At 40.7% G+C, this 14504-nt stretch overlaps 2 protein-coding genes across 2 annotated transcripts; both read right to left on the bottom strand.

Moving 5' to 3' along the window:
* Positions 1-3601: 3601 nt before the first annotated feature.
* LOC110931227 lies at positions 3602-6073 on the bottom strand. Its single transcript, XM_022174630.1, has 2 exons — positions 4585-6073; positions 3602-4476 (listed from the first exon to the last, which is right to left on the bottom strand). The coding sequence occupies exons 1-2, from the start codon at positions 6071-6073 to the stop codon at positions 3602-3604; spliced, it is 2364 nt and encodes a 787-aa protein (XP_022030322.1).
* A 4515-nt stretch (positions 6074-10588) lies between these two features.
* On the bottom strand, positions 10589-12628 carry LOC110931226. The gene is made up of 2 exons (XM_022174629.1): positions 11572-12628; positions 10589-11463 (listed from the first exon to the last, which is right to left on the bottom strand). The coding sequence occupies exons 1-2, from the start codon at positions 12626-12628 to the stop codon at positions 10589-10591; spliced, it is 1932 nt and encodes a 643-aa protein (XP_022030321.1).
* Between the last annotated feature and the right edge of the window lie 1876 nt (positions 12629-14504).

The following is a 14504-nucleotide window of genomic DNA, read 5'->3' as shown; positions in this document are numbered from 1 at the left end:
TTAATTGAGAAAAGTAACCTCCATCCACGCCAGGGACTATCCGGGAACGAAAATTGAAAACTTAGGGACTATTCAGGTAATTTTAGAAAGTTGGGGACTATAGGTGAAAAAAGGCGAAACCACAGGGACTGATCGGAGTGTCGCGCTTCGGTCAAAGATAATATTTATAAGCCCAAATTACCCTTAACAATGTGTTAATGGTAGTAAGGGGTCGAACCACGAAGAGTATGTGGTTTGTGTGTGGATTCGAATGAATTAAAACAATTGTCACAATTTATGAAGCTTGCTAAAGTATTTTTGTGTTTTCGTTTAATTGAAAGATATGATTTTTAACTAAATGGATTGATGAGAATGATTGACAAATACTACTTAACGATTGCTATAAAAACGGTTACTAGAACAATAATGATAAAAAGGAATCACACCCGGTTTCGGTAATTATTAATCTAGGATTTCTACAAGTTTTAGTTTCAAATCAAATGCATTCGATTAACGGATTTAGTGTACCGTGACTTAGGTGCTACTAGCTATCAACGTCCCGAAGAACGGACAAGAAGACACTTTGTAATCAACACAAGTAAATCCTAACAATGACAATGTACAATTACATATCACCGTTTCGCAAAGTCATAACTTTTAACATCGTTCGACAATTCACGAATTCGTAACAAATGTAATACTATTGTCAAAAGTTTCAAAAACCAAATACAAATTGTCACTAAGATGAAACAAGAACAATTCGAAAAACTAGAATTAACAACTACCTACACCGGGGTGAAACCGAGATGCTTAGCCGCTCATGGTTGATGCAACTTGATCATCGGATGCTTGGAATGCGGATGGAGTCATCTTGAAGCTTGTAGGATGAAGGAATGATGGAGAATTAGGGTTTATGGAATGATGATGGTGAGAAGGATGATGGATTGGTGAATTAGGGTTTGATGATTGATTGTGTGATGATGATGAATTCGGGTTGTAGAGATGATAGATGGTTGAATGGTAGGTGATGGTTTTGTGATTGTGGCTCCCAGCACAAGATTCAAACCTTCCAAGGAGTGTAACTCCCGAGTTGAATGCCCCAAGACCAATTAGAATCGTTCCTATATCAAAGATACCCAATTTTTCGCGTTTCAGGAAACCACAACCCGTCGCCGACGGCCTGGGACCCGTCGGCGACGGCCTCCCCATTTGCTGAAATCACCCGACGGCTTGTTTGGCTGTTTACGGGCATTTTTTCACGACGGAACTTTCTAGAGCCCGTCGGCGACGTCCTAGAGCCCGTCCCCGACGCCCTCTAGTTTTTCCTGTTTCGTCCGAAATTGTTTTCTTCATAACTTCTTCGTTATAGCTCCGTTTTACTCACCGTTTTCGCCCACGTACTCGTAATTCAGCCCTCTATCATGCCATCTTCCAATATATTCATTTTAAATCCATTAACATTCCCAAAACACATCCAATCTTCGTGATTAACCCGGTTTTGTTCATTTCACATCCCCGGTTGATCCGATTCACGTCCCGATGCTCCGTTTAGCTCCCGATTAGCTCCTTAAACTCTTTTAGACCTGTAAAACACAAATCCCATTAAAAGTAGGCTATTCAAGATTAAAAGCTATGTAAAAACATCAACTTAAGCACAAACGATAACAAGTTTTCGACCACGTATCACATCCCCACACTTGTCTTTTGCTTGCCCTCAAGCAAATCTGTTTTTCACTTTCACGTGGGTCGAACAACGAATACACTCCCCATTCCCGAGATGAAGGTTAAGGTCAATTGTCATACTAAAGTTCAAACTGTTTACCATTTTCAACATATTTAACGGTGAAGTGACTAATCACAAAAAAAATGGTTATCCAAGATTAACCCGCCCATAAAACTAACAAGTCATGCACATCCCTCACAATGTTCTCTCCACTCGGCTTATAACTTGGCTAATGTGTATAATTTATTAGCACTTCAATCAATTAATCGCTCAAAACCGATTAGAACACGTACCCGCATAGGCTTGCAACTCAATCATTCTCCACCACCGAGCACGAATATCAAGCACAAGTCATAAGGTCTTTGAACGGGTTGTAACAGGGCTAGGCTAAGGGTAGGAAATAGGATATTTTAAAGTGGCTAAGGTGATGCAAATTCTATTTTTATTACAAAACAACTAATCTACGCACAACTAACTACCAATATCAAACTAGAAGGCAACAAGCTTTCGCCTTTTATTTCTCAACTAAGAACACATATTTTTGTTCTTTTCTCAACAATTTTCTCGTCTTTTTCATAACATTTTCCGATTTTTCTCCTTTTTTTTATATGCAAACAAACAAACAACTATACAAACTTGACTCCTATAATCGAATTTCCATCACACGGGTTAAAAACAAAAAGGTTTAAGGTTATGGGCTAAAGGGTTGTCAAACGAAAGGGTTAGGCTCAAAATTGGCTACTAAGGGATAATTTTTTTTTTTGGGTAAGGATATATAAATGGTGTAAACGGAAAAGGTTTACCTAATGCCTTAATCATTCTCGTGCTTGTATTCGGTCTATGGTCTCAAACGTATCAAAAGTCGCAAGTTCTACAATACGTGGCTAATGGTCCACTCAAACAAAGAAACATGTATATGTAAATCTATGATATAAAAGTGGCTCAAAACCTCACGTATAAGGGTATGGTATGTGATATGCATAAAATGCTAGTTCTTTAGGCGAATTATTCCCAAATAACCACCCGCTAAATACCCGTCATGCTATTAATTTGAGCTTGACCATGACAAAAGACCAAATGGGTTGTGCCATCCCCTGTTAACTTAGTTACTTGTGCTTTTAAGATCGCTTTTAAAACAAGAAATTTTTGAAAATTTTTTGAAATTTTCCCCCATCCCCACACTTGAGGTAAACATTGTCCTCAATGTGGAGTGTTTAAATGAACGGGTCAAAATCGAAAACTTTTACTACTCCCCATCCCCACACTTGAGGTAAACATTGTCCTCAATGTGTAAGAACTAGAGTTTTAAAAATGCACAAGGGATGTGACACGGCTAACCTTCCCAAAATCTCACCCCGGAAAAATAAAATACAAAATACAATCCACTTATTACTAAACTAAGAATCAAGGTAAAAAGGAAACGCATGCACCTGATTTTTGTCGCTTGATGCCCATATCTTCTTCTTCTCTTCATAAAACGGTTGTCCCGCGAACATAATGTACCTACAAATTTTAACCCTTGTGTAGAAGCATGTTTCTCACAACCATTGAAATTTGTTAGCTACTTAGTTCTACCATTTTTATGAAAGTGTTACCAAATCATGCGTTAAATTACCTTGATTTTTGTGGAAAAAAATGTACAACAATAACAGCCCTAACTCACTTTTGTAGGAATCACGGTTGCATTTAGCGTATGCAACAAGCCCTTTTAAACCTCTCAATAGCTTGGGAGGACGAGTAGGTCTCGTGAGGGTTATATAGGGAACACACCCACAACGTTCATTTAACTACTAAAACGAAAAAACAAAATTATACAACAACAACAATACTAACTAAACAACGGATAACAACTAAAACGAAATGCGAAATAAAATATACAACAACAATTGACTTACCACCTCATGGTGGTCGAATGGCATGCTTGCTGCCTACAAACTCCTCGAAATCACCCACCGGTGATTCATACCATTTATTGCCAAACGGTCCAAATTTCCTCACCTCATCTTCCTTCTTCTTTTCTAGAGGTGACTTTTTCGCCTTCTTTTTCTTGACTGTTTTCTTCCTTGTTTCTTCAAACCTACCAACCATAGCACACACCTTTTTGTTTGGATTCATGTCCTTTTTAGGACATTTATCCTCACCGAGCGGGTTAGTGAAATTTGGAAAAACATTTAAATTTAATTCCCGGTCCCCAAACTTCATGCTTACCGTTCCCGTTGCACAATTTATTATGGCATTAGCAGTTGCCAAGAACGGTCTACCCAAGATAACTACTTGTTGGGTATCCTCAACAAACCCAACATAGTCTACTACCAAAAAGTCAACTGGGTAGTAGCAATCATCCACCTTAACAATCACATCCTCCACCATCCCCCTTGGATGCGTGGGAGTCTGATCGGCCAATACCACGGGAGTATCAAATTTTTTTAATGGACCAAAATCGTATTGGTCATACAAACTCCCGGGTAAAATGCTCACACAAGCTCCAAGATCGAGGAGCGCCCTCTCAATTTTGAAGGTTCCAATTTGAATTGGAATAAGAGGATCTCCCGGATCTTGAGCTTTTTGTGGAATGGCACTCGATAGAACGGCACTAACATGTGATATCAAATCAACCGGTTCGGGTAATTTGTTGTGCCGTTTTTCGATGCTTAACTCCTTTAAGCATTCCACATGAGCCGGAACCTTTTTAATGTCATCGAGTAACGGTAAAGTAATTTTTGCTTGTTTAAAATTTTCCCACCTCTCATCCTTCGGTGGGTACCGTTCGTCAACTTTTGATGCATTAATCGGTTTAATTTGATTTAAACAATTTTCACAAAAAGAATTTTTATTCATTTTTTCAATTTTAATTTGTGAAATCGTTTCTTGTTCATTTTTACTTTCCAACTCATCTCTTGTATTTCCCACTATACCATCAACGCATTGTGGTGGAATGCTTTCAACACCACTACAAACCTCATCATTTGAAAGAAGACTTACCGCGCTAATGTGCACATTCCTCACATTGCCCGTGTTTGAACTTTGATGCTTAGGGTTCACCGTGGTGTCACTTGGGAGCTTTCCCATGCTCCCCCTCATTTGTGCCATTTCCTCCGCAAGTTGGCCCACTTGTTTTGCTAATGCTTCATGCGATTTGTCCCGAATTTCATTCTCTTTCTTGGACTCTTGCATCATCGAAAGCATTGCATCCATCTTTGCATTCAAATCACCACCACCTCCTTGATTATTCGTCAACCCGTGACCATCTTGGTTGTAACCTCTTTGGCGAGTTTGGTGCGAATACCCGCCTTGATTTCCAGATTGGAAATTCGGATTCATTTGGTTAGAGGCATTACCATACCTAAAGTTAGGATGGTTCCTCAACCCGGGGTGGTAAGCGTTAGAGTTCATATCATATTGCCTTCGGTCCCCACACACTTGATTCACCTCCACGGTGGCTTGACAATTCTCGGTCCGGTGACCGATGTCACCACATTCTTCACATACGCTATATTGTACCGCACCCACTTCCTTCTTCTTCATGCGGGCCAATTCCCGCTCCAACGTATCAATCCGATCCTTAGAACTTGCATCACGATCGGGCCATGACCTTGAGGTAGGGTGCTTTTTGGCTCGGTCGGCCGATTCCTTTTCCTTTGACCGTTTGCTCATCCGCTCCAAAAACTCCCAATCATCATCTTCATGGTTGCTTAGAAGGGTCCCATTGCTCGTTGATTCAAGTCGGTTCCATGTGTTGTCGTCCAAACCCCGTACAAAGCATTTGACCAATTCCCACTTTTCTATTTGATGATGTGGGCACTTTCGCATCAACTCCCTAAATCTTGTGAAGGCTTCATGCAACGGTTTGCCCGAAAATTGGCGAAAAGACCTAATTTCATCACGAGCATCGTCGGTCTTTTCCATTGAATAATACTCATCCAGAAAAGCTTGTTGCATTTCTCCCCATGTGCGAATGCTATTGGCCGGAAGTGTAAGGAACCATTGCTTCGCTTTGTCTTTCAATGAAAATTGGAACAAGCGAAGTTTGACCTCCTCTAGTGCGAAGTTATGCCCCCCAATAGTGTTGCAAATGGAAGAAAACTCCGCCAAATGTGTGTACGGTTCGTCGTTAGACCTTCCATTAAAATGAGGAAGTATGTTGATGTAATGTGGTTTATAATCAAACATCCTCCTCTCACAAACGATTGGTGAATCATTTTCGGTGACCACCGGCCTAAAACGATCATTCACTCCCCGTGGAGGTTGTTGACGACGATAGGGACCGTTAGCTTCTTGATCATCCATTCTCCGGTTATCCCTTCTATCATCTCTTCGATCATTTCTTCTTTCATCTCGTTCTCTCATCCCTTCTCTCACCCCTTCCAGCATCTCTTCTATCGTCTCTCCGATTTCCACCTCGGTTACCCCCTTGATGACCACCTCCCACGAAACGAGGAATCCGGTTAGGGTTAGCATTGTTGTTGTTGTAAAACCCATCATTCCGGTTCCGTTGGTGGTTGTTTCATGGTTGGCGGTTATTTTCGTAACCATCATTCCTTCTATTCCCGTAACCATAATCATCCTCCCCAACGTAATTGGCATTTTGGTAGCCAAACTCTTCATCTTCGAACTCTCTTGCATTGTAGACATTGCCTCTATTAATGCATCCCTAATCTTCATCGTCATCCACTCGATCATCATAGTAACCCCCATCATCCGAATTTTCTGTGTGAATGCTTACATGTTCCGGCAATTGATAACTGGGCACACTATAAGGCTCATCATCGGGGATTGCATTTCTCAAGTCGTCGATGTTAAAAAATGGGTCTTCATTCGCGGGATTGCCGCGATCTCGATTACCTCTACGGTCGGAATTGACATTCCGATCATCAAGGTTGATGGGTAACGAGGCTTGTCGGTGAAGGGTTTGTTGTTGGGGTGTTCGTTGAGAGTTATTGGGATTTTGGTTTCGGAAAGGTGGAGTGGGTGGTCTAGCGTTGACGTTACCACCCGGTTGCTCTTGAGATATAGGTTGAACGTTTTGGGCGGGATAAAAGGTTCCTCGAGATTGAAATTGGTTTGGATTGGGGTTTTGGTTGGAATTGTGGTTTGCCATCGAATCGGTTTCAATAGTCGGTGTGAGTGGTGGTGTTTGGTTGGTTTGATTAGAAGCAAGAGTTGCTTCTAACCGGCTTGCTAGGTTTCTTCTTGCGACTCTTTCGATTTCCGGTTCGTAGACTAAAGGTGAAGTCCTCCCGGAGTTCCGCATATGCATGCACTACCTGTAACCTGCACAAGTAACACACCCCGCGTAACAAGGAAAAAGACAAGTACAAAAAGAAAGCTAAACAAATTAAACAGTTAATCACAAAAAATTCAAACAATATCCAACACAAAGCGCACGCATTCCCCGGCAGCGGCGCCAAAATTTGATCGGAGTGTCGCGCTCTGGTCAAAGATAATATTTATAAGCCCAAATTACCCTTAACAATGTGTTAGTGGTAGTAAGGGGTGGAACCACGAAGAGTATGTGGTTTGTGTGTGGATTCGAATGAATTAAAACAATTGTCACAATTTATGAAGCTTGCTAAAGTATTTTTGTGTTTTCGTTTAATTGAAAGATATGATTTTTAACTAAATGGATTGATGAGAATGATTGACAAATTCTACTTAACGATTGCAATAAAAACGGTTACTAGAACAATAATGATAAAAAGGAATCACACCCGGTTTCGGTAATTATTAATCTAGGATTTCTACAAGTTTTAGTTTCAACTCAAATGCATTCGATTAACGGATTTAGTGTACCGTGACTTAGGTGCTACTAGCTATCAATGTCCCGAAGAACGGACAAGAAGACACTTTGTAATCAACACAAGTAAATCCTAACAACGACAACGTACAATTACATATCACCGTTTCGCAAAGTCATAACTTTTAACATCGTTCGACGATTCACGAATTCGTAACAAATGTAATACTATTGTCAAAAGTTTCAAAAACCAAATACAAATTGTCACTAAGATGAAACAATAACAATTCGAAACACTAGAATTAACAACTACCTACACCGGGGTGAAACCGAGATGCTTAGCCGCTCATGGTTGATGCAACTTGATCACCGGATGCTTGGAATGCGGATGGAGTCATCTTGAAGCTTGTAGGATGAAGGAATGATGGAGAATTAGGGTTTATGGAATGATGATGGTGAGAAGGATGATGGATTGGTGAATTAGGGTTTGATGATTGATTGTGTGATGATGATGAATTCGGGTTGTAGAGATGATAGATGGTTGAATGGTAGGTGATGGTTTTGTGATTGTGGCTCCCAGCACAAGATTCAAACCTTCCAAGGAGTGTAACTCCCGAGTTGAATGCCCCAAGACCAATTAGAATCGTTCCTATATCAAAGATACCCAATTTTTCGCGTTTCAGGAAACCACAACCCGTCGCCGACGGCCTGGGACCCGTCGGCGACGGCCTCCCCATTTGCTGAAATCACCCGACGGCTTGTTTGGCTGTTTACGGGCATTTTTTCACGACGGAACTTTCTAGAGCCCGTCGGCGACGTCCTAGAGCCCGTCCCCGACGCCCTCTAGTTTTTCCTGTTTCGTCCGAAACTGTTTTCTTCATAACTTCTTCGTTATAGCTCCGTTTTACTCACCGTTTTCGCCCACGTACTCGTAATTCAGCCCTCTATCATGCCATCTTCCAATATATTCATTTTAAATCCATTAACATTCCCAAAACACATCCAATCTTCGTGATTAACCCGGTTTTGTTCATTTCACATCCCCGGTTGATCCGATTCACGTCCCGATGCTCCGTTTAGCTCCCGATTAGCTCCTTAAACTCTTTTAGACCTGTAAAACACAAATCCCATTAAAAGTAGGCTATTCAAGATTAAAAGCTATGTAAAAACATCAACTTAAGCACAAACGATAACAAGTTTTCGACCACGTATCACATCCCCACACTTGTCTTTTGCTTGCCCTCAAGCAAATCTGTTTTTCACTTTCACGTGGGTCGAACAACGAATACACTCCCCATTCCCGAGATGAAGGTTAAGGTCAATTGTCATACTAAAGTTCAAACTGTTTACCATTTTCAACATATTTAACGGTGAAGTGACTAATCACAAAAAAAATGGTTATCCAAGATTAACCCGCCCATAAAACTAACAAGTCATGCACATCCCTCACAATGTTCTCTCCACTCGGCTTATAACTTGGCTAATGTGTATAATTTATTAGCACTTCAATCAATTAATCGCTCAAAACCGATTAGAACACGTACCCGCATAGGCTTGCAACTCAATCATTCTCCACCACCGAGCACGAATATCAAGCACAAGTCATAAGGTCTTTGAACGGGTTGTAACAGGGCTAGGCTAAGGGTAGGAAATAGGATATTTTAAAGTGGCTAAGGTGATGCAAATTCTATTTTTATTACAAAACAACTAATCTACGCACAACTAACTACCAATATCAAACTAGAAGGCAACAAGCTTTCGCCTTTTATTTCTCAACTAAGAACACATATTTTTGTTCTTTTCTCAACAATTTTCTCGTCTTTTTCATAACATTTTCCGATTTTTCTCCTTTTTTTTATATGCAAACAAACAAACAACTATACAAACTTGACTCCTATAATCGAATTTCCATCACACGGGTTAAAAACAAAAAGGTTTAAGGTTATGGGCTAAAGGGTTGTCAAACGAAAGGGTTAGGCTCAAAATTGGCTACTAAGGGATAATTTTTTTTTTTTTGGGTAAGGATATATAAATGGTGTAAACGGAAAAGGTTTACCTAATGCCTTAATCATTCTCGTGCTTGTATTCGGTCTATGGTCTCAAACGTATCAAAAGTCGCAAGTTCTACAATACGTGGCTAATGGTCCACTCAAACAAAGAAACATGTATATGTAAATCTATGATATAAAAGTGGCTCAAAACCTCACGTATAAGGGTATGGTATGTGATATGCATAAAATGCTAGTTCTTTAGGCGAATTATTCCCAAATAACCACCCGCTAAATACCCGTCATGCTATTAATTTGAGCTTGACCATGACAAAAGACCAAATGGGTTGTGCCATCCCCTGTTAACTTAGTTACTTGTGCTTTTAAGATCGCTTTTAAAACAAGAAATTTTTGAAAATTTTTTGAAATTTTCCCCCATCCCCACACTTGAGGTAAACATTGTCCTCAATGTGGAGTGTTTAAATGAACGGGTCAAAATCGAAAACTTTTACTACTCCCCATCCCCACACTTGAGGTAAACATTGTCCTCAATGTGTAAGAACTAGAGTTTTAAAAATGCACAAGGGATGTGACACGGCTAACCTTCCCAAAATCTCACCCCGGAAAAATAAAATACAAAATACAATCCACTTATTACTAAACTAAGAATCAAGGTAAAAAGGAAACGCATGCACCTGATTTTTGTCGCTTGATGCCCATATCTTCTTCTTCTCTTCATAAAACGGTTGTCCCGCGAACATAATGTACCTACAAATTTTAACCCTTGTGTAGAAGCATGTTTCTCACAACCATTGAAATTTGTTAGCTACTTAGTTCTACCATTTTTATGAAAGTGTTACCAAATCATGCGTTAAATTACCTTGATTTTTGTGGAAAAAAATGTACAACAATAACAGCCCTAACTCACTTTTGTAGGAATCACGGTTGCATTTAGCGTATGCAACAAGCCCTTTTAAACCTCTCAATAGCTTGGGAGGACGAGTAGGTCTCGTGAGGGTTATATAGGGAACACACCCACAACGTTCATTTAACTACTAAAACGAAAAAACAAAATTATACAACAACAACAATACTAACTAAACAACGGATAACAACTAAAACGAAATGCGAAATAAAATATACAACAACAATTGACTTACCACCTCATGGTGGTCGAATGGCATGCTTGCTGCCTACAAACTCCTCGAAATCACCCACCGGTGATTCATACCATTTATTGCCAAACGGTCCAAATTTCCTCACCTCATCTTCCTTCTTCTTTTCTAGAGGTGACTTTTTCGCCTTCTTTTTCTTGACTGTTTTCTTCCTTGTTTCTTCAAACCTACCAACCATAGCACACACCTTTTTGTTTGGATTCATGTCCTTTTTAGGACATTTATCCTCACCGAGCGGGTTAGTGAAATTTGGAAAAACATTTAAATTTAATTCCCGGTCCCCAAACTTCATGCTTACCGTTCCCGTTGCACAATTTATTATGGCATTAGTAGTTTCCAAGAACGGTCTACCCAAGATAACTACTGGTTGGGTATCCTCAACACACCCAACATAGTCTACTACCAAAAAGTCAACTGGGTAGTAGCAATCATCCACCTTAACAATCACATCCTCCACCATCCCCCTTGGATGCGTGGGAGTCTGATCGGCCAATACCACGGGAGTATCAAATTTTTTTAATGGACCAAAATCGTATTGGTCATACAAACTCCCGGGTAAAATGCTCACACAAGCTCCAAGATCGAGGAGCGCCCTCTCAATTTTGAAGGTTCCAATTTGAATTGGAATAAGAGGATCTCCCGGATCTTGAGCTTTTTGTGGAATGGCACTCGATAGAACGGCACTAACATGTGATATCAAATCAACCGGTTCGGGTAATTTGTTGTGCCGTTTTTCGATGCTTAACTCCTTTAAGCATTCCACATGAGCCGGAACCTTTTTAATGTCATCGAGTAACGGTAAAGTAATTTTTGCTTGTTTAAAATTTTCCCACCTCTCATCCTTCGGTGGGTACCGTTCCTCAACTTTTGATGCATTAATCGGTTTAATTTGATTTAAACAATTTTCACAAAAAGAATTTTTATTCATTTTTTCAATTTTAATTTGTGAAATCGTTTCTTGTTCATTTTTACTTTCCAACTCATCTCTTGTATTTCCCACTATACCATCAACGCATTGTGGTGGAATGCTTTCAACACCACTACAAACCTCATCATTTGAAAGAAGACTTACCGCGCTAATGTGCACATTCCTCACATTGCCCGTGTTTGAACTTTGATGCTTAGGGTTCACCGTGGTGTCACTTGGGAGCTTTCCCATGCTCCCCCTCATTTGTGCCATTTCCTCCGCAAGTTGGCCCACTTGTTTTGCTAATGCTTCATGCGATTTGTCCCGAATTTCATTCTCTTTCTTGGACTCTTGCATCATCGAAAGCATTGCATCCATCTTTGCATTCAAATCACCACCACCTCCTTGATTATTCGTCAACCCGTGACCATCTTGGTTGTAACCTCTTTGGCGAGTTTGGTGCGAATACCCGCCTTGATTTCCAGATTGGAAATTCGGATTCATTTGGTTAGAGGCATTACCATACCTAAAGTTAGGATGGTTCCTCAACCCGGGGTGGTAAGCGTTAGAGTTCATATCATATTGCCTTCGGTCCCCATACACTTGATTCACCTCCACGGTGGCTTGACAATTCTCGGTCCGGTGACCGATGTCACCACATTCTTCACATACGCTATATTGTACCGCACCCACTTCCTTCTTCTTCATGCGGGCCAATTCTCGCTCCAACGTATCAATCCGATCCTTAGAACTTGCATCACGATCGGGCCATGACCTTGAGGTAGGGTGCTTTTTGGCTCGGTCGGCCGATTCCTTTTCCTTTGACCGTTTGCTCATCCGCTCCAAAAACTCCCAATCATCATCTTCATGGTTGCTTAGAAGGGTCCCATTGCTCGTTGATTCAAGTCGGTTCCATGTGTTGTCGTCCAAACCCCGTACAAAGCATTTGACCAATTCCCACTTTTCTATTTGATGATGTGGGCACTTTCGCATCAACTCCCTAAATCTTGTGAAGGCTTCATGCAACGGTTTGCCCGAAAATTGGCGAAAAGACCTAATTTCATCACGAGCATCGTCGGTCTTTTCCATTGAATAATACTCATCCAGAAAAGCTTGTTGCATTTCTCCCCATGTGCGAATGCTATTGGCCGGAAGTGTAAGGAACCATTACTTCGCTTTGTCTTTCAATGAAAATTGGAACAAGCGAAGTTTGACCTCCTCTAGTGCGAAGTTATGCCCCCCAATAGTGTTGCAAATGGAAGAAAACTCCGCCAAATGTGTGTACGGTTCGTCGTTAGACCTTCCATTAAAATGAGGAAGTATGTTGATGTAATGTGGTTTATAATCAAACATCCTCCTCTCACAAACGATTGGTGAATCATTTTCGGTGACCACCGGCCTAAAACGATCATTCACTCCCCGTGGAGGTTGTTGATGACGATAGGGACCGTTAGCTTCTTGATCATCCATTCTCCGGTTATCCCTTCTATCATCTCTTCGATCATTTCTTCTTTCATCTCGTCTCTCATCCCTTCTCTCACCCCTTCCAACATCTCTTCTATCGTCTCTCCGATTTCCACCTCGGTTACCCCCTTGATGACCACCTCCCACGAAACGAGGAATCCGGTTAGGGTTAGCATTGTTGTTGTTGTAAAACCCATCATTCCGGTTCCGTTGGTGGTTGTTTCGTGGTTGGCGGTTATTTTCGTAACCATCATTCCTTCTATTCCCGTAACCATAATCATCCTCCCCAACGTAATTGGCATTTTGGTAGCCAAACTCTTCATCTTCGAACTCTCTTGCATTGTAGACATTGCCTCTATTAATGTATCCCTAATCTTCATCGTCATCCACTCGATCATCATAGTAACCCCCATCATCCGAATTTTCTGTGTGAATGCTTACATGTTCCGGCGATTGATAACTGGGCACACTATAAGGCTCATCATCGGGGATTGCATTTCTCAAGTCGTCGATGTTAAAAAATGGGTCTTCATTCGCGGGATTGCCGCGATCTCGATTACCTCTACGGTCGGAATTGACATTCCGATCATCAAGGTTGATGGGTAACGAGGCTTGTCGGTGAAGGGTTTGTTGTTGGGGTGTTCGTTGAGAGTTATTGGGATTTTGGTTTCGGAAAGGTGGAGTGGGTGGTCTAGCGTTGACGTTACCACCCGGTTGCTCTTGAGGTATAGGTTGAACGTTTTGGGCGGGATAAAAGGTTCCTCGAGATTGAAATTGGTTTGGATTGAGGTTTTGGTTGGAATTGTGGTTTGCCATCGAATCGGTTTCAATAGTCGGTGTGAGTGGTGGTGTTTGGTTGGTTTGATTAGAAGCAAGAGTTGCTTCTAACCGGCTGTGACATCTGTGCCTCCAAGACCATCGAACAAATACCAAAACAATGAAATATTGTATTTCATATTTGGAAAATTTTATAAATATGTGTATCGTTTGCACATATCAATTCTCGTTCGATTTCAAGCTCTAAATCGATTTCTGGAAAGTTATACGCAAACTGGTGTGTAAACGCAGTCAGTTTAATGCGACAAACACTCCAGAATAGTGAAATAGGCTTAACATACCTTAAATAACCTTCACATAACTTAGAAATAAGTTTTGGATGGTTTGGTGTGTCGAAAACAAGTTTGTTCAATCGCAGGGACTATTTGTGTCAAACTGCGAAACTATACCGTTTCGTATGGTGTCGAACAGTCCAGAACTTGATCATAAGTTAAACATACCATATATAACCTAATCATAGCTTAGAAACAAGCTTTGAGTGGTTCTGTAACACCCCCAAAATTCCACCTGCGGAAACCCCGCGAGGTGTGTTACGCATCAGAGTTCGAGCCACCAATCATATTGAACCAATGATAAATATTTAAATAAGTCATGACATTATTTTACCAAAATAAGTTGTCAACATAATATTAATTCTCAAAAGTTGTGTAGCGGAAGCATGTAATAAGTTGTTTAGCAATTGTTTCATAATAACGCC

The sequence above is a fragment of the Helianthus annuus genome, chromosome 3, assembly GCF_002127325.2.
Source record: "Helianthus annuus cultivar XRQ/B chromosome 3, HanXRQr2.0-SUNRISE, whole genome shotgun sequence".
Classification (NCBI taxonomy): domain Eukaryota; kingdom Viridiplantae; phylum Streptophyta; class Magnoliopsida; order Asterales; family Asteraceae; genus Helianthus; species Helianthus annuus.
This window is presented reverse-complemented; position numbering and strand designations above follow the sequence as displayed.

Bases quoted from the DNA above. Each gene is read 5' to 3' on its own strand.
- LOC110931227 (XM_022174630.1), bottom strand. From the start codon at position 6,073: ATGCTGGAAGGGGTGAGAGAAGGGATGAGAGAACGAGATGAAAGAAGA. The intron at 4,477-4,584 runs GTAAAAATGAAC...ATGCATCAAAAG, and splicing joins TACAAGAGATGAGTTGGAAA to TTGACGAACGGTACCCACCG.
- LOC110931226 (XM_022174629.1), bottom strand. From the start codon at position 12,628: ATGCAACAAGCTTTTCTGGATGAGTATTATTCAATGGAAAAGACCGAC. The intron at 11,464-11,571 runs GTAAAAATGAAC...ATGCATCAAAAG, and splicing joins TACAAGAGATGAGTTGGAAA to TTGAGGAACGGTACCCACCG.